At 42.5% G+C, this 21,237-nt stretch overlaps 1 protein-coding gene across 1 annotated transcript in view; it reads right to left on the bottom strand.

Annotated features, from left to right (window-relative positions):
* Positions 1 to 273: 273 nt before the first annotated feature.
* The window catches only part of ATG7 (autophagy related 7), a 167,894-nt gene continuing 146,930 nt past the window's right edge, over positions 274 to 21,237 (bottom strand). Inside the window, exon 19 of the mRNA XM_075574938.1 lies at positions 274 to 3,289. Within this exon, the coding sequence (XP_075431053.1) occupies positions 3,257 to 3,289 (33 nt within the window). The 3' untranslated portion in view covers positions 274 to 3,256. The remainder of the gene's footprint in view (positions 3,290 to 21,237) is intronic.

The following is a 21,237-nucleotide window of genomic DNA, read 5'->3' as shown; positions in this document are numbered from 1 at the left end:
CCCTCTACAGTACAGCAAAGTGTATGGCTGTCCTTACGTGTATACATGTCCCTACGTGTATATATACGTGTCCCTGCCTAAACTCATATACATACGCACGCACACACATTTATTAATGTCCATCGATCTAGAAAATATAATTAATGGAGGAAGACCATGAAGCCAAAGTGTATTGTACATGAAAAATATGTAATGGTTGTTTTTCTTTGAGAAAATCTTCCCCCAACGGGACAGGTAGACGGCAGCACAGCAATAGATGAAGAGAGGCTAAAGTGAATTAAAATTAGACTTTATTCAGACATCGTGCTGTCAGGTCCTCTGACGCGTTTCTCATATACATACGCACGCACACACATTTATTAATGTCCATCGATCTAGAAAATATAATTAATGGAGGAAGACCATGAAGCCAAAGTGTATCGTACATGAAAAATATGTAATGGTTGTTTTTCTTTGGTTATGATATATGATATGAATTGTCTTGGATAGAAATTGGAGCAGAAGAGACTGTATTTCCGTGCATGATTAAAGCTGAGCGTCTAAGCAGCTGCTGTACCGATGACATACTTACTGAATGTATACATCACATTTATATACACATTATAAGCACATTAACAAACATCAAGATAAAAAAAATTCAAATGAGAATCTTCAGCAGTCTCACTTAGTAAGCTATATTAATAATATATTAAGTATTGAACACCTTTCTATCAAATTGACAACACTATAAATAGGACTTTTATCGTATAAGACAAGTGTGACTATTCTCTGAGACCCCCAGATTTTAATACCCACAACTTTACCATGTGACCAGCATTATAGCTTCAGGGTGTTACTATGAACCCACATGGGGAATCCCCTGCCTTTGGTTTGAGGCTTTCCTTTGCAATCTAAAACTGGTTTTCACACCACCATTCCAAAGGAGAACAGTCTCCATGGCTGAGAGATACAGTATTTATACCACGTTCACAATGGGGGCCACATTTTAAAAAGTCCCACAAACTTTATTTGACGTCAATACTGACATTTAAAACTGCTGGTGGATTTCAAGTTGAAGTGTGGGATAGGATGGAAACGAAAACATCCAAGAGGATCATCATAATCATTTTATGGTGCGGTCCCATTACCAAAATATATTGGAGTTGAGATCATTTTAAGAAGCGCTTTTCCTAAACAGCAGTTTCATAAATTCCGATGTTTAATAACTTTTTTTTTTTTTTAGATCTGAAAGAAGAAGTATGAGAAACACTAACAGATAAAACAGTAAAACCTTACAGGAGACTGTCATGGACAGGAGAGATTCACGGCTGAGGAAATATTTGCAGATATTCACTAAGCACCAATACGAGTTATTGCACTGGGATCACGCGACGCCGGTGAACGCCGGATCGCTGTGTGGTAACGTGTACGGCTTCTTAGGGAAGCTCTGCCATAAAGTCGTTGTTTCAGATTTAAGTAAATAAGCAGCTCTACGAAAATGAAAATAATGGCCTTGTTCAAAAGTTTTTCCAAACACGTGGTTTCTGATTTCTTGAGACTTGGATATTTCAATGAAAATGTGTAAGTTGAAGCCGGGTGCACAAACCCTGCAAATAAATACATTTGGTCCGGGTAAGGGAGCAGTCCCATCAAATGTTAACACTGTAATTGTTTCCTTGGAAAGATCCCATTACTCTTAGAGCAGGGCTGGCAAACTCCAGTCCGCACGAGCCACCAACAGGTCAGGTTTTCAGGATATACCTGCTGCAGCACACGTGGCCAATCAGTGGCTCAGATGACCGAGCCACGGATTGTGCCACCTGTGCAGTGGCATAACTACGCCTTAGGGGGCCCTCCAGGCAACGTCACGGTGTCATGGAGGGCAGCACTGTTACAGAGACCCGCTCTCTCCCCCGGCAAATCTGTTTAATTGCTGTGGGGAAGAGCGCAGGGAATCTGTAACTGCTTGGGGGGTCCATCAAAAGTTTGGAGGGGGTCACGACTTCCTTCAGTCCAACCCCCTCCCCTAGGACATGCCAACGCATCCCACTGCACCTGTGCTGAAGCAGGGATATCCTGAAACCTGAACTGTTGGTGCCCCTTGAGGACTGGAGTTGCCCGCCCCTGTCTTAGAGTAATAAAAAGTACTAATCTGCACTTTCACTTAAATGTGACCAATTAATACATTTTTCTACGCAGCGAGTTCATGCTGATAAGACACTTATTATTGTCCTATATTTGTGCGTCTGGCAGGCGGCAGCAGCATCATTCCTGCTTTTATTCTGTGTCTGAGAAGTAATTACCAGTTTACGTGCAGCACTGAAGGCTCTATCTATTGTTTTCAATATAAGCGTCTTCTCAGTGTTAGATACAAATAGATGCGGCGGAACGTTCTCCTCCATGGACATACGGCTTTACACTAGGAAGAGATTAGGTAAAGAAGGTAAGCACTCAAACGCTCGTTAAAACTCTCCAAAACTGTGTTACCTTAGAAACAGGCATACACTTATACGGGATCCATGTTAAAATGGAAAAGCAAAATGTGCCCCCCTATAAGAGCTCATTTGCATGTTATTACCCAGAATCCCTGGCTGCAATGGAACCTGTGTATGCTTGGAGATAACGGGGAAGCGCAGGGGGCAGGCCCGTCTGAGACGTGTGACTGTGCTCACAAGTGGGATTCTTATTTGCTTAGAAACATTTCAAGGTTGAAAAAATATAGTTAAAAATACCTATTGATTTCTATAAAGGCATTATTTACCTATATTTACCTTATAACACTGCCACGCGGACTCTTTGACCCCCACAGTGCGACGTGTCAATGTTAGCACTGCACTTTTAATTAGGCAATATTGACTTCTTTAAAAATATATTGCTGGGTCTTTGATTAAATGTAGATATCAATGCAAATAAGAGACCAATATTTCATATCTGAAAGGATCAATCTTACGGGGTCTGTTACAGATACATATTTACAAGATGATCAAAAGAAACGAATATTTCATCTTCAGATATATTAACATGTAAGCAGTTTGGTATTTGGAAATCAGAAACAGGCACACATACAAAGTTGAGTTTAGATATTCATATATAGTATAAAAAAAAGCAGAACACAAATCTTGACAAGAAAATTGTTATATAGGGTTTAATAAAGTCCCTTGAATAGTAACATGTTGCATTTATTTGCAACATTAGGATATGTAAGGATTCATATGCTGCATATTGCACAGCGGAGGAACTTGGTAATTTTCATGTTTCTTTCATTTACCAATGATTTTCAGATGGTTTCATCGTCACTCATGTCCCAAATCTAAGAGAAAATAAATAATACATTATAAGAAGTGAGGTGACTTTGAAAATATGTTTACTGATGAATGTTATATTATACATAAACTCTGTCTACTGCAAACAATGCTCAGATCATGTATATATACCAGACACATCAAATAACTAACCACACAAGCAAAATACACCAGATAAGCAAAGCAAACCATGGGAACATGTGGATTAAACCAAATAACAGATTTTGGACATAGTAAGGGGTACGTTTAGCAAGACCAGGAACGGATTATCACACCCGTTTCTGGCGTTAACTCCCATTGGCATCAACTGATACAATAACCAATATCTGCACTTAATAAAAATGGTCCCTAAGAATGGTCAAGCAAAAAAACGAAATAAAGAAAATTCCCTCAGTCACACGTAGCGGTAAAAAGAAGTAAATAAACTATTTATTATATGTGGTTGGCTTCCTTGGGAATGGTCAATCACCCTTAAAGTTAACGCTTTAATTATTTGGATGTATTTTACTTTCTCTGTGTCCTGTGCAACACTAATCTGTCTGATATATTATCATTCGTTTCTCCATCTGGCTAATGGTTGCATCATAATTACTGCACACAAAACAACAAAGAGAAAAGTGTGGATTAACAATTTGCCTGTAGATACTGTACAAGAGTTTACAGAGAGTTTCATGACAAATGATATTAGGTAAAGATTGTAAAAACACTCCGAAGCACTGGATTACTGTAAAAAAATAATAATAAACATTTAAAAATTAAAGAAATCCAACAAGAATAAAATCAATTAAATAATTTTGAAAGATGGAAACACAAGACACTAAAAATGTAATTTTCTTATGAACATCATCTTAAAAGCAGTATAAAAAAATACAGTCCATCATGTTCTCCCATAGGGCTTTATCAAGGACTAGTACCGTGGTTTCAACCTTTTTTTTGGGAAATTCTGTTCCTGTGTGGCGCCTCGTGTGCCTGTGTGTCTGTATAACTTGACCGACGTGCTGTTTAACTGTATACTGTATACTATATACAGCATTGTATAGTTTCTGTGTCCTATGGAAGAGAACCGCTTGGTAAATATGCCCCTTAATGGCCACTTGACTGGTAAGGCGTCTCCCAGCATGGAAGATGTCCGGAGTTGCACTTTTTAGCAAATATATAACCTTTAGGGGTTAAAAAAAATTATGTTAAAAAAAACAAACACTTAAACCTGTCTGTTTTTAGAGCCACCGTCCCTTCTAACATCACTAGGACACACTAAAGATAAATAGACCAAGGCCACAAACAAGTATAATTCCGACCTGATGTAGAAGTAAGCGGTACAATACATACTGCGCATACGAATGGAACCAACAAATAAATGGAACTTAAATTCGGCTACACAGTTATATTTAATAGGGGACAAAAAAAGATTAGCTCTTTGTTACAGGGGAACCTTGTGCATTGCATAAGAAGTATGTATTGCTGACGCCACCAGCAAGTGAAGGGTTATTACATTTCCGAGAAGACATTTTGCATTGATAGCATATTTCATTTACCAAGCTGCGCGCCGGCTTTTATATTGTTCCTTTACGGTAATTTGAGCAGCGTCACATTTATGAAAATAATGTAAGCATACAACTAAGCTCCAGACAAAGCCGATGCTTATCTTTTTATTCCTCCACGGAAGCCTCTTGTAAAAGTTCAGAGCTTTGCATTACAGAGTCTTCACTGGTGACATTAGTCAAATAAATGATATTTACTGAAGATATGATCTGAAGGCTGAAGTTTATGCTATGCAAACATCCTGATCTGGCATAGACTGGACCATGCTAATGTCTTTACTTTGTTCTGTAACCGCAGACACGGCTGGTGGAGCCAGAACTTCATGGAGTTTCACGTCTCTAGCACTGGAGGCATCAATCCATGTGGTTGACACGGCCCCCAGGCTGGGAAAGGTTTGGGGGGTTTGTACTTCGATAAGACAAAGAAACGTGAGGCTCCATTTGTGCCGATGAGCCAGTTGATGCGGGAATAAGAATTTCTATCACTGTTTGTGTTCTATAGTTATACTCTGAGAATGAGTCCCGCTGACAGCAAAAGGGTTAAGAATGAATTAATCTAAGGAATCTCATTCAAATAATAAATGGCCTTTTTTGCATGCTATGTGGAACATCCCCGTTAAAGTGCAAATTGTTTACGGCTAATTAGTAAACCCGGGTTTAAAGCAGCAGGCCGCGCTGGCCGCCATTTTATTTACTTACTTTAAGAAATCTCTTTGTGTTCTCTTCAATACTTTTTATTTTAAAATGAAGATGCCCCACCCCAGAGATATGAGCGTTGGAAATGTTGCTGATTTAATGTCTCTGTACACAGGATGCTGCATGTGCACACCCCAATCACTAGGAGGTACATGCTGTATAGTCGGGATTTTCCATACCACAAAGCAGAATTTGGCAGCGCTTGGTGAATGACACCATGTGCTATACTAGGAAAACAGCATCTCCTAAACGTTTCCAATCCTGAGACACAAAAAAAGGTATCATCCAACATCTGTCTGATTTGTGTTTGGATAAACAATCTCCATTGTCCATCTCGTATAAACAGTCTAATCTGTCAGAAAAATGACAAATTCAAAACCTTTCTTTACACATTAGCTTGAAAGTGTCCTAACTAAATAACCAATGTTATCAGATTACAATTTCAGGACTGAAAATGATTTTACAAATGATTTGGGGATTACTGCATGTAACTCGAGCACTGGCAGAAAACAAGACCTACAAAACAGTGTGCTAGATTTGTTAAACTCCAACATTACTGGGGAGATATACATTTAGAATCCATTCTGGCAAATATTACTGACATAAAATAATCTATATGTAGCAGTATTTACATATAGGTCCCCCACCACCCCCAAAAAACTTTATTTCAATATGTGATCAGGCCGTCACAATACATGAAATATTATACAAAACACAGTGCAAGATACATACAGCTGCCTCTTAATTTATCGCATTATTATTGTTTATATGTAAAGCGCGTTATTTGTAAAGTGCTAACATATTCTGCGGTGCGGTACAATGGTGTACAGAATGATGTATATTACATAAACAAAATGACATACAGATAAGGACAGACTGCCCGTGTGAGCTTACACTCTACAGGGAATATTGTATTTAATTATCCGCCATTACTACGAGACGGGACTGCGATCTTGTATGTGTATACCGGTATTACCTCTCTGGGCGTGTATGTGTATACCGGTATTACCTCTCTGGGCGTGTATGTGTATACCGGTATTACCTCTCTGGGCGTGTATGTGTATTCCGGTATTACCTCTCTGGGCGTGTATGTGTATATCGGTATTACCTCTCTGGGCGTGTATGTGTATACCGGTATTACCTCTCTGGGTGTGTATGTGTATACCGGTATTACCTCTCTGGGCGTGTATGTGTATACCGGTATTACCTCTCCGGGCGTGTATGTGTATACCGGTATTACCTCTCTGGGCCTGTATGTGTATACTGGTATTACCTCTCTGGGCGTGTATGTGTATATCGGTATTACCTCTCCGGGTGTGTATGTGTATTCCCTCTCTGGGCGTGTATGTGTATACCGGTATTACCTCTCCGGGCGTGTATGTGTATACCGGTATTACCTCTCTGGGCGTGTATGTGTATACCGGTATTACCTCTCTGGGCCTGTATGTGTATACTGGTATTACCTCTCTGGGCGTGTATATGTATATACCGGTATTACCTCTCTGGGCGTGTATGTGTATACCGGTATTACCTCTCTGGGCGTGTATGTGTATACCGGTATTACCTCTCTGGGTATGTATGTGTATACCGGTATTACCTCTCTGGGCCTGTATTTGTATACCGGTATTACCTCTCCGGGCGTGTATGTGTATACTGGTATTACCTCTCTGGACATAGTGACCTGCGGGATTTCCCACACCTTTCACCATTGTATCCAGGATTTTGGAGAAGCCCTCTGACAACACTACTGATCACCTACTAAAAAAGTGTACATATGATTTATGATTTAGTACAGTAATAGTGTGACACAGATATATCGCAATACAGTATGTCGAACATGAGGACTAAACCCAGTGTTTATTTTATTTTAGAGAAAAAGGGTCACATACTTTCTCACACATGTTACATAGTTACATACTTTCTCACACGTTACATAGTTACATACTTTCTCACACGTTACATACTTTCTCACACATGTTACATAGTTACATACTTTCTCACACGTTACATAGTTACATACTTTCTCACACGTTACATACTTTCTCACACATGTTACATAGTTACATAGTTACATACTTTCTCACACATGTTACATAGTTACATACTTTCTCACACGTTACATAGTCACATACTTTCTCACACGTTACATACTTTCTCACACATGTTACATAGTTACATACTTTCTCACACATGTTACATAGTTACATACTTTCTAACACATTACATAGTTACATACTTTCTCACACGTTACATAGTTACATACTTTCCCACACATGTTACATAGTTACATACTTTCTCACACATGGATATTGAATGTTGAATCATTTGTAGATAAATATTGAAAAGTGATGTTTTTGTGCCATTTGTTTGATCAGGTTATCTTTATCTATTATTAGGACTTCGATTAAAATCTAATTACATTTTAGGTTTGAAGTATGTGAAAATTTGAAGTGGTTCACAAACGTTTTCTCGCCGCTGTTAAGGAGCACAGACTTACCTAAACACACGGAGTAATTGTAATACATCAAAGATAAATCCCCTCCCATGTAACGCATTACAGAGCTTCCCAGCAGCGAGGTATCAGAACGGTAATGTAATCGTACCACTGCCTGGTGCTATAAATGTGGGTTTGGGATACCGAGCGTCTGCCAATGTCAATGGAAACATTTTTAGGATAATAATTCTGAAGTATAATTGGTATCTTGTTTTGAAAGCAAAGAGTTATCACATTCAATAACAGCTGCAACACATTTATATTTCCTTTATGGTTTTGTAATGGATAAGTTTAACACCCGCACCAGTTAATGGGTCTGTGGTGAATACATTCACAATGTCTGCGAGGCTAACAGAAATCCCTAATAAATCCTTCCTCTTATTTTCCCACTTAAGTTGTCCCTTCAGAGCTGTTACAACACATTGGAAACCGGCCTTCTCCTATAACTGATCTTATTCGGAGCAGCAGTACAAAGCAGTTCTGTTTGCAAAGCTTGCCTACTAATACCAGCTCTCATTATATATATAATCTATGAATATAATTTATATATATATATATATATCTGCACAGGTATTTTTATCCATTAAAAGTTGGCTCAGTTGTTTCAAAATTTCAGTCTAATATACTGGAAAATATGGACACTGGGGTACGGATCTATAATCCCATTATTAATGCCAACTAACACTTTATTTGCCAACAACAATGTATTTTTGTGGTATTCAAACTACTTGTCTGAGCCGCTGGGTTTGGAACCCAACACTGAGACACAGAAGCGTTTCTATTGGGGTTTGGCTCAGATAGGGGATGGTACTGTGTGTAACGTGGACAAGAACGCCTTTTGGAATCAAAAAGTAAGGTGGACGTGATGCCTTTAATCGCTAAATAATGTTTAAAAAGAAGGAAGGCTTTCCTGTTACAATAGAAGGTAATACAGTAAGATTAGTGTACAGGGCACAGTGTACCAACACACTGTCTCACACATGCACACTGCGTGCCCTGCACATGCGTTAGTGTCACACAGTAAGATCAGTGTACAGGGCACAGTGTACCAACACACTGTCTCACACATGCACACTGCGTGCCCTGCACATGCGTTAGTGTCGCACAGTAAGATCAGTGTACAGGGCACAGTGTACCAACACACTCTCACACATACACACTGCGTGCCCTGCACATGCGTTAGTGTCGCACAGTAAGATCAGTGTACAGGGCACAGTGTACCAACACACTGTCTCACACATGCACACTGCGTGCCCTGCACATGCGTTAGTGTCGCACAGTAATGCCAGGTGGAAATGCAGGGGGTTATATAGTTACAGTACGGGAGCAATCCCTCATAGCCGGCCAAATAAACTGAAGTTTAACAATCTAATTGGCTTCCTTAAACTCATCCAACCATGCTAAAAGAAAATATTAGGATTATTTTGTTGCAATGGAACTTTATTCCAAAAAATACATTTCTTAGGGGCCCGAAGCATGGGGTGGGGATGACTGTGTCCTGTCCCTATCTGAGAGCCAATAGAAATAAGGGAAGGTGAGGAAAGGGACTGACTGCGCAAACTCTTGCTGAACATCACACAAAAGGAATTAAATCCCTCACATCAAGCACATTTACCCATTTTTAAACTAAAGATGTATATTTGTTTTCAAGTATGTCCAAACAGACAAAGCAGAGAGAAATATAACCCCTGCCCCCAGAAAACCTGCACTTGTTCTTAAGAATGAAAAATGATAAAGGGTAAAAAAGTCGCCTGAAGAAGAGACCCTTGTGGTCCTTTAAGCTAGCACTCTTTTTAACCACACGTTTGCTATGAAAGGTATCACTTCTGTCTTCCCTTTCCCTCTATGTCACAGGCTAGCGGCAACACCCTTCATTTGGACTTAAAAAAGGCAACCCAATAACTGGTACATTTCTGGGATTATGCCGTCAGATCATTTATTCAGAATGACATTGTGCTAGAAATACAACGAGACCCAAAGCTGCAGAGTGACAAATGTATTCACTCGTCTAAAGATATAACTCACTAATAACAGCAAATTGAATTTGCAATATTACCTGAAACAAAATGTTTTTTTTTTTAACAAACGCAGCTACAAATCTGACATGTTGAGTAGTAATGTTGTATTTGGTTAGTAGTTTTCCATTGCCTGGGTAGAAAACACACGCGCTTTGTACAAGTAGTACGTTGTACCTAAGGTCAGTAATTTTCCAGAACACGCTCAATTTAGGAGAGAGAGGAGTTGCGTTTTATTTCCTTTAAACACCAAATTACAAACATCCTTTATGCTGTTCATACATCACTGACTAAGCTCACGAATAACTGAATGACAGTCCAGTTAAAGCCTCAGACGCAGCACACGGAAGTTGGGATAATGTTAGGAATACCTTTGGAAGGCCTGGCTGGCCCCTTTGCAAGGCCTGCCTGGCCCCTTTGCAATGCCTGGCTGGTCCTTTGCAATGCCTGGTCCCTTTGCAATGCCTGCGTGGCCCCTTTGCAAGGCCTGGCTGGCCCCTTTGCAATGCCTGCCTGGCCCCTTTGCAATGCCTGCCTGGCCCCTTTGCAAGGCCTGGATGGCCCCTTTGCAATGCCTGGCTGGCCCCTTTGCAATGCCTGGCTGGCCCCTTTGCAATGACTGCGGCCCTCCTGCACTGGGTAAACATATTATCTTTCAAGTTTCCTGGGTCCTCCTGACCAACAGGAACCCGCAATGTCATCAGTTGAAGCTTCCTATTGGTCAGCGGCGATATTACAGGAGGGTCACCACCAGCTTTAGCGGTTCTTATCTCAGGAACCAGGGGGGCCCCGAATAAAATAATTCTCACCTAAAATAATTAGCGGCGTATCCTGGTATAGTATGTCATTATTTGTGTTATATTTGGTGTGCGTTCTCTTATTCTTTGTACGGTGTGTGCCGTACTCACACATATGAATACATTAAGAAGTGTTATATTTGGTGTGCGTTCTCTTATTCTTTGTGCGGTGTGTGCCGTACTCACACACATGAATACATTAAGAAGTGTTCTTGCCTACTTGCATTTCTCCAACACCAAGAAAAACGCACATGGTGCGGCATTAATGGCGCATAAAAGTGGCACCGAGTTAAAGTTTAATATTAACTATCGTTTACATATGTCCGCCACAGACATCCAATCCCCACCTCCGAACACGGGCAACTTCAGTCCTCACGGGCCACCAACAGGTCAGGTTTTCAGGATATCCCAGCATCAGCACAGGCAGCTCAACCAGTCCCTGCTTCAGTACAGGTGGCCCAATCAGAGGCTTAGTCAAAGACTGGGTGTCTGATTGAGCCACCTGTGCTGAAGCAGGAATATCCTGAAAACCTGGAGTGTTGCTGGTCCTTGAGGACTGGAGTTGCCCAATCCTGCCTTAGCATCATGTGTTTGTGATAAAGAAGTTGACGCTCACAGCAGAACACAGACATTGGTAGTTAGAGACTGCCGCATGGAGACACACTTGCTATTCTTCTGTTATCTGACAGTCTTTATGACATCACTTATAGCAACTCATTATATACATAGTGTCCTATAATGGCTCAGCGTAAAAGATCATTTCAAATAACAGTAATAAAAGAAACATTAGAAATGTAGTATTAAAACTTGTTACAGACGTTATGTACTATACAGTACCCAGCAGTGACCGTTCCTATCCTGTAGCAGAGATATCTGCACCATTGTGACACATATGTCTCTGTCTCTGTCTGTCTGTCTGTGTCTGTCTGTCTCTGTCTGTCTGTGTGTCTGTCTCTGTCTGTCTCTGTCTGTCTGTGTCTGTCTGTGTCTGTCTGTGTCTGTCTGTGTCTGTCTGTGTCTGTCTGTGTCTGTCTGTGTCTGTCTGTGTCTGTCTGTGTCTGTCTGTGTCTGTCTGTGTCTGTCTGTGTCTGTCTGTCTGTGTCTGTCTGTCTGTCTGTGTCTGTCTGTGTGTGTCTGTCTGTCTGTGTGTGTCTGTCTGTCTGTGTGTGTCTGTCTGTCTGTGTGTGTCTGTCTGTCTGTGTGTGTCTGTCTGTCTGTGTGTGTCTGTCTGTCTGTGTGTGTCTGTCTGTCTGTGTGTGTCTGTCTGTCTGTCTGTGTCTGTCTGTCTGTGTGTGTCTGTCTGTCTGTGTGTGTCTGTCTGTCTGTGTGTGTCTGTCTGTCTGTGTCTGTCTGTCTGTCTGTGTCTGTCTGTCTGTGTCTGTCTGTCTGTCTGTCTGTCTGTCTGTCTCTGTGTCTGTCTGTCTGTGTCTGTCTGTGTCTGTCTGTGTCTGTCTGTGTCTGTCTGTCTGTGTCTGTCTGTGTCTGTCTGTCTGTCTGTGTCTGTCTGTGTCTGTCTGTCTGTGTCTGTCTGTGTCTGTCTGTGTCTGTCTGTCTGTCTGTGTCTGTCTGTGTCTGTCTGTCTGTCTGTGTCTGTCTGTCTGTCTGTGTCTGTCTGTCTGTGTCTGTCTGTGTCTGTCTGTCTGTCTGTGTCTGTCTGTCTGTCTGTGTCTGTCTGTCTGTCTGTGTCTGTCTGTCTGTGTCTGTCTGTCTGTGTCTGTCTGTCTGTGTCTGTCTGTCTGTGTCTGTCTGTCTGTGTCTGTCTGTCTGTGTGTGTCTGTCTGTGTGTGTCTGTCTGTGTGTGTGTCTCTGTGTGTCTCTGTGTGTCTCTGTGTGTCTCTGTGTGTCTCTGTGTGTCTCTGTGTGTCTCTCTCTATATATATATGAAAGAAAAAAAAACAAAAGGTGCAAACCACTGGCAATAATGTTTAAACTAATAAACACTGATTGGGATGTATTGTGATGAAAGTCCAATCTGTAGAATCTGAGACTGAGTGAGACCTATAAAGGAAAAAGATAGCCAAATACGGTGACGTAAGTATGTTTAGTGACACACAGCGCATGCACAGATTTTACTTACCAAGTGGAAGATAACAATGGGAGTCAGGATAAAATCATAGTCTTTAACAGCAATAAAGGAACGGGTAACCGCAGGATCCGTTACACGCGTACGAAGAAACGCGTCTGCTATCCGACGCTTGCGCTCCAGCTCTCTCCCTCCTATGTTGCAAAGTCTTGCGGTATTTGTGCGATGACACTCAACTCCCACCGATGGTATCCGGAGATACCTCCGTTGGTGAAGTCGGCCCGAGAATGCGGATAAAAATCCCAATTGTCTTGAATAAGGCATGCAGTAAAGAAGGCTAGTACAATTCCGGCCTACGCGTTTCGTCTAAACAGACTTTTTCAAGGGGTATGCAGTCACACCTGTATGAGGATCTTAAGTACATTGAAATCCTCTGTGATAGGTCACAATCTGGACCATCCATACCAACCAGAAGAGATCTCTCTCTCGATAGAAAATAAAAAATTAATAGACGATACCGTTCTGTGGCTAACAAAATGCTTTTATTTGTGCGAGCTTATATAAAAGCATTTCGTTAGCCACAGAACGGTATCATCTATTCATTTTTGATTATTAAAGCTCGGTTAACATGGTAGTGATACCTCTACACCACACCGCACCACACCACACCACACACACACACACGCTGACACTGAGTGCAATTCTACAATGCACTTACTTGTTATGTCTTGCTTACTGGGTAATGCAGTGATTATATATTTGTATGAGATATAACAGAGGCTATCACCCACTTTTAACCATAACTTGCTGCAAAGTGAATGTCAGGTGTTTAGCAGATGACGATTATCCCAGGCAGCTGGAATAAGAGTCTGCAGAATGTATTGCTGTACCGAGAGCTATATTTTACTTTAAAATGTAAAAAGAACATGAACATTGACAGTTTCCTGATGCAATACCAAAGATACAGCACGGATGTCTCCTGCCAGCATGCTGTTGCTTGCAAATAATCTTCTTGAAGTTGAGAACTCTGCCTGACAAACAGCATAATTTTTCATTTTAATATTTTTTAATCATGTCTAAATCAAGACAGAGAGGTAACAACACATCTGAGCAATATGCTCTACACCAAGACACAAGTTTCATTTGTTTTTCTATAAAGAGTTTGTGGAAGTTTAAACCCACATACTCCTTTGTAGTTACTGTATGTTACAAAATGCCAGCTCATTAGCTTAAAATGGCATGTTACTTTATTTACATAATGAAAACATTATCTTCGTATATTCCGTAATTACATCAAATGAGACATGTCAAAAGCCACTAGAAAAACATACTGTATGCTCTTGGGTCAGTTTTGGGACAACTTGTAGCTTCTCATCTTCTAATCTCCATGAAAATGAATTCCCAAGTGGGCGAATTTCAATAAGCGGCACATAGAGTTTTGATGTAAACTGTGACAGAGCGCGCAGAACGGCTTGCACCTCTTAGTAAATCCGGTAAACTGTGACTGAGCGCGCAGAACGGCTTGCACCTCTTAGTAAATCCGGTAAACTGTGACAGAGCGCGCAGAACGGCTTGCACCTCTTAGTAAATCCGGTAAACTGTGACAGAGCGCGCAGAACGGCTTGCACCTCTTAGTAAATCCGGTCAAGAGTTGATGGCCAATATGGGATTGTAAATCAAATCTTTCACATTAGGTCCAGTATCTTTATCTATTGTGCCGTTCTTCCCCTGTGAGAATACTGATAAGTTCTCCCTCTATATATGAGGGAGGCCCTCATTTTGCTCACCCAAATATGTTCTGTTTCCTTGACAAAGTTCCCCCAACCCAATTCATGTTAGTGGTAGATGTAAAAACCTTCCACGTTGGCCAATATAGCTATGAGTCTGCACATACTTGGTATACAGTATACACATTAAGCAAGGGCTTGCTATCAGCAGGAAACACACAGGCCACCTCTCCTCTCCTTATCACAGACTCCCCGATACTAATGAAAGTCCTAAGCCAGTTTATGACAATTGGAAGTGTGGAGATCTCCCAGATTTTCCACACAAATGTCCAAAAGCAGCGTTCAATTGCCGACGATTATGACAGGAAAACTCTTATGTAACCACGACTCCCGGAAACAAGGAGCATTGTGTAATAAAAGAAATCAGGCAGACCAAAAACAAAGCATTGAGTAAGCTACATCCTCTCAAACCCGCAGGTAGAACCCTACACTTACCTTGGGCAGGGCGGATGAGTGATGGCAGTAACATATGTAACAAGTTATATTTTGGTGCTTAATGACTTTAAAAAAAAAAATCTGTAAAGTACCAATACTGCTAATGATTTTGGAAAATATTTTGTTGGTCTCCGGATATCGGGAGATATAATTTGCTGCACACTAATAACAGCGTAAATCAGATCTATTTGTAATGTCTCCTTGTAATGGCGATGGAGACATCAAAACACACCAAAAACTTCAGCTTACAATGTGTACAAACATTTAGTGGAAAAAAATAAAAATTATCTAAAATACATTTACTTGTCCGATTTGTAAAAGTATCAGTGAATTAATTGTAACCTATTAAACATATCACTGTCAATAGCTCCTTATGGGCGTACATATATATTAGCCAGATGTGACAGCAACGCAAAGGAAGAGACATTCTTTCCCACCTTCCCTCTGCTAAGAAGCACACACTAACCCAATGCTTCTCAAACCTGTCCTCAGGAAACCACGCTAGACCAAGTTTTGGGTGCAACCTAATAATATTCTATTGATGTGCACATCGGGTACATTTATACAGTATGGAAGATTTGTTTTGAACAGAAAAACCCATACAGTAGTATCCTGTATATGATAACAGGTTATTATTATTTGCACATTTATTAGAAATATATTAAGCCATTATTACCATTATTAAAATATTTCTTGTTCTATTGTATTGACAAATTATGTAATCTTATACTGTATGTGAATCAAAGTTGAAACATATGTTGGAAAGAATGAGAGATTTGCGAATACTAAATACCCCAAAGCAAGATTCTGTAATTAGCAGCCAATTAGCGCTGTAATCAATAGATTTATATTTTGTAACTCTTCAGTGTTAGAGTCTAAAATGGTCGAAGCCTTCTATAAGGAATGACATAGACAGAAGACACTGACAGCCATACACCTGAAACCAGAGTCTGCGGCAGGATTTACCGACCAATAAACAGGCTTAATATATTTCAGGAGGGGCTAACTCCAGTCCTCAAGGGCCACCAACAGGCTGGATTGTATCCCTGCTTCAGCACAGTTGGCTTAATCAGTGGCTCAGGCAATGACTGTTTTGGCTGCACGCTTACAGAAGGACACAGAACAGGGACAAAAGTGAGTCTCATATTTACTAGGGACTATCCCAATGAGGCCGTGAGGGGGGGGATTCACTGTTCACCAGCTCATTGCCTTTAGGGAAACATTGTCTCTAATTATAGACCTTTTGAGACTCCTCCCCATTTTTTCGAACTGAATAGTGTTGATCTATACACACACACACACACACACACACACACACACACACACACACACACACGTATACCTCTGCTCAGCGGGACAGTATTCACCAGAGCGCGGGCATTATGCAGGGAGGAGCGCCTACATATGGCTACAAAGTACCTTCTGCCTGCCCAATAAATGTCTGTATGTGTGTGTGTGTGTATGTATATATATATATATATATATATATATATATATATATATATATATATATGTATGTATATTATATATATATATATATATATATATATGTGTGTGTATATAATATATATCTATATATATATAATATATATAGATATATAGATATATATAGCTCGCACAAATAAAAGCATTTCATTAGCCACAGAACGGTATCATATATTTATTTTTTGATTATTGAAGCTCGGCTAACACGGTACGGATACCTCTACATGTATGATATATATATATCTATATATAGATATATATAGTGAGGCCCTTTTAAGGATTCCGCAGCCCTTAAAGTTGATCATGCTGTCTATCACTGCTATAGAAAGTAACATCTCAATACATAAACGTATTGTCATAAGACACCCTTAAGATAAAGGCAAAAACTAAATCTATTTTCCTGCAGCGAGGTAAGTAAATTAACAAATACGCAACACGTCGGAAATGCTTTTAATTGAGTGTTTCAAGGACAAATCTTATCATTACTTACAGCTGTAAACCAAACATGTCCGGTAAGATAACTGGACCATAGAAATTGAACACAGTAAGGCCGACCTGGTCTCCCAAGTGGTAAGGGAGAGGACAGAGACCCTAAGAAGAGGCTGTTTGCATTACTGGACATGGTTTGGTTACTGTATGATGCTTTTTATAAGGAGTGTAACTATTTTACACCTGGTCATGTATTTCTTAGATCTTTCTTTTCATTTCGCAAAGATTTTTTTTCCAAACCAATGGAACAAATTCTTAAAATAATAATAGTAATATAGAAAATAAGGGAAGAAAAATGAGCTGTGTTAACAGAGAAAACTAAAAAAAAAAGGTAGAGTTGGCTCAACGAACACTTATTCCCAACAAATGAGCATGTAAAAAACCTGCAATCTGTTCTGAGGATCTGTGAGTGACTCTGCTGGTCTTGGCTGTGGGCCATTTATCCTGCATATTAGAAATAATAAAAGCAACGTGCATTTTGAAAGCGATTTCAAATCACTGTGGTTTAACTGCCAGTGTCAACACGACAAAATTATCATTGCTACATAAAAAAAAAGAAGAAGGTAGCATGAGATAGACAAGTGGGAACAGAAACGGTTTTGGAAATCCCTGTGTTATATAACCCTGTCTTTAAACTACATTATGTCAGTTGGATTTGGAAACTGTTGTTCAAGCAGTAATTATACATCAAGTTCATTATAATTATCTAGCTATCCTAAGGTGACGGCTGGTTCCAGTACAGACATTGCATGGTCTCACTTCCAGGACCGTTGCCAAGGTAACCACGGTATTTCCTGCTGAGTTGGCCTATCACACTCACAAGTGTTTAAACCAGCCAGCCCCCACCCCCCCCCCAACCTATATCAGTTTAACTCAGGGATGGGCAACCCTCAGGGTTGCCACCTCTCTGGGTTTTACCTGGAGACTCCGGGTTTCAAGTACTTTCCTCCGGGCTATGGGTTTAGTCCGTCAATCTCTGGGCGGCGGTGTGCTGATTTTTTTCCCCTCCGGGTTAGCCATCGGTTGAGGGTGGCAACTCCACTTCTCAAGCCCCCCAACAGGTCAGGTTTTCAGGATATTCCAGCGTCAGCACAGGTGGTTCAATCAGAGGCTCAGTCAAAGACGAGCTACCTGTGCTGAAGCAGGGACTGATTGAGCCACATGTCTTGAAGCAGGGATATCCTAAAACCCTGACCCGTTTGGGCGGGGGGGGGGGGGGTTGAGGACTGAAGTTGAGCCCCCTGTACTAGAACAGCGGTGCGCAAACTGTGGGGCGCGACCCCCAGGGGGAGTGCGAGACTGCCGACAGGGGGGGGGGGGGGGGCGCGGGGTTTACAGAGGCCCCGCGCGCTTCCCGAAGGCACTTAAATTAAGTGCCGGGGGAACTGCAGAGCATCAGTAAACCTAACTTACCGTGGCTCCGGCGGCTTCCTCCCTGCGTCGCCATGGCAACGCAGCGGCAAAATGACGCCGCGAGGTCATGTGACGTCACGTTGCTATGGCAACGTGATGTCATTACGCCGGAGCGCGGGTAAGTTGGGGTTGAGGGGCGCAGGAGTGAGGGGACAGCCGGCAGGGGGGCGCAGGGAAAAAAGTTTTCGCCCCCCTGTACTAGAACATGGTGACTGTAAAGAATATAAGACTGTATACTCCTGACTGTGCTTTCTATGTTGTTGATTTGATTATTATATATATGTATAAATAAGGAATGGGACAGTACAATGCATGCTACCCACTTTCCTGTCCTTTATTTTTCATAATCAAATCATATACATATAAATATACAGCTGAATCCCCTTATAACGCGGTCCTCGGGTTCCATGATTTAAAAAAAAAACAATGTTTGCCGCGATCACGGGTTCTGCGTTCGCCGGAGGGGGAGAGCTGGGATAACTCTCAAAAGTACATGTTTTCTGAAAATACAAACCCTAAGGAATTTATACATGGGTAACCTCTCATCACAAAATTGTATCGCCGAGAATCTTTGCGGTCAGAAATTTGCACAAACATCAGACTTTGCACCAAAATTGCTCACTTAGGTCAGTCCACTAAGAAACAAGAATACTAAATGTTAATGCCCATGTATCCCCAATTTACTGATACCAGTTATGCATACGATTTCACGCCAATGCCAGTTCCAAGTTAGCAGGACTGTGCGAATACAAGAATACGGTCAGTGTGGTGCACAATAAGGGCGCAGTGTTTTCCAAAATGGGTCAGTTCAACTGGTTACACGACAGTATGTTTTCTGAATGTAAGACTTTTATCTCACCTTGGGCCATCACGTTGTGCCATCACGTTGTGCCATCACGTTGTGCCATCACGTTGTGCCATCACGTTGTGCCATCACGCTGTGCCATCACGTTGGGCCATCACGTTGTGCCATCACGTTGTGCCATCACGTTGTGCCATCACGTTGGGCCATCACGTTGGGCCATCACGTTGTGCCATCACGTTGTGCCATCACGTTGTGCCATCACGTTGTGCCATCACGTTGTGCCATCACGTTGTGCCATCACGTTGGGCCATCACGTTGTGCCATCACGTTGTGCCATCACGTTGTGCCATCACGTTGGGCCATCACGTTGGGCCATCACGTTGGGCCATCACGTTGGGCCATCACGTTGGGCCATCACGTTGGGCCATCACGTTGGGCCATCACGTTGGGCCATCACGCTGTGCCATCACGTTGGGCCATCACGTTGGGCCATCACGTTGGGCCATCACGTTGTGCCATCACGTTGGGCCATCACGTTGTGCCATCACGTTGTGCCATCACGTTGGGCCATCACGTTGTGCCATCACGTTGGGCCATCACGTTGGGCCATCACGTTGGGCCATCACGTTGGGCCATCACGTTGTGCCATCACGTTGTGCCATCACGTTGTGCCATCACGTTGTGCCATCACGTTGTGCCATCACGTTGGGCCATCACGTTGGGCCATCACGTTGGGCCATCACGTTGGGCCATCACGTTGGGCCATCACGTTGGGCCATCACGTTGGGCCATCACGTTGGGCCATCACGTTGGGCCATCACGTTGTGCCATCACGTTGTGCCATCACGTTGTGCCATCACGTTGTGCCATCACGTTGGGCCATCACGTTGGGCCATCACGTTGGGCCATCACGTTGTGCCATCACGTTGGGCCATCACGTTGGGCCATCACGTTGTGCCATCACGTTGTGCCATCACGTTGTGCCATCACGTTGTGCCATCACGTTGTGCCATCACGTTGGGCCATCACGTTGTGCCATCACGTTGGGCCATCACGTTGTGCCATCACGTTGGGCCATCACGTTGGGCCATCACGTTGTGCCATCACGTTGTGCCATCACGTTGTGCCATCACGTTGTGCCATCACGTTGTGCCATCACGCTGTGCCATCACGTTGTGCCATCACGTTGGGCCATCACGTTGTGCCATCACGTTGGGCCATCACGCTGGGCCATCACGTTGGGCCATCACGCTGGGCCATCACGTTGGGCCATCACGCTGTGCCATCACGTTGGGCCATCACGTTGTGCCATCACGTTGTGCCATCACGTTGTGCCATCACGTTGTGCCATCACGTTGGGCCATCACGCTGTGCCATCACGTTGTGCCATCACGTTGTGCCATCACGTTGGGCCATCACGTTGTGCCATCACGTTGTGCCATCACGTTGTGCCATCACGTTGTGCCATCACGTTGTGCCATCACGTTGGGCCATCACGCTGTGCCATCACGTTGTGCCATCACGTTGGGCCATCACGTTGGGCCATCACGTTGGGCCATCACGTTGGGCCATCACGTTGGGCCATCACGTTGGGCCATCACGTTGTGCCATCACGTTGTGCCATCACGTTGGGCCATCACGTTGGGCCATCACGTTGGGCCATCACGTTGGGCCATCACGTTGTGCCATCACGTTGGGCCATCACGTTGTGCCATCACGTTGTGCCATCACGTTGTGCCATCACGTTGGGCCATCACGTTGTGCCATCACGTTGTGCCATCACGTTGTGCCATCACGTTGTGCCATCACGTTGGGCCATCACGTTGTGCCATCACGTTGTGCCATCACGTTGTGCCAGGGTGGTCCCGCTGGCTCTGCTGCTTGAATACCACCGCTGACTATTCTGTGCAAACTCTCCTGCGGACCGGATTGTTAACGAATCTGCTTCCATCAATCATATGCTCCGTCGAGCAGAC

Source organism: Ascaphus truei, chromosome 17 (genome assembly GCF_040206685.1).
Source record: "Ascaphus truei isolate aAscTru1 chromosome 17, aAscTru1.hap1, whole genome shotgun sequence".
NCBI lineage: Eukaryota > Metazoa > Chordata > Amphibia > Anura > Ascaphidae > Ascaphus > Ascaphus truei.
The sequence above is the reverse complement of the archived record's forward strand: the minus strand, read 5'-3'. Positions and strand labels throughout refer to the sequence as shown.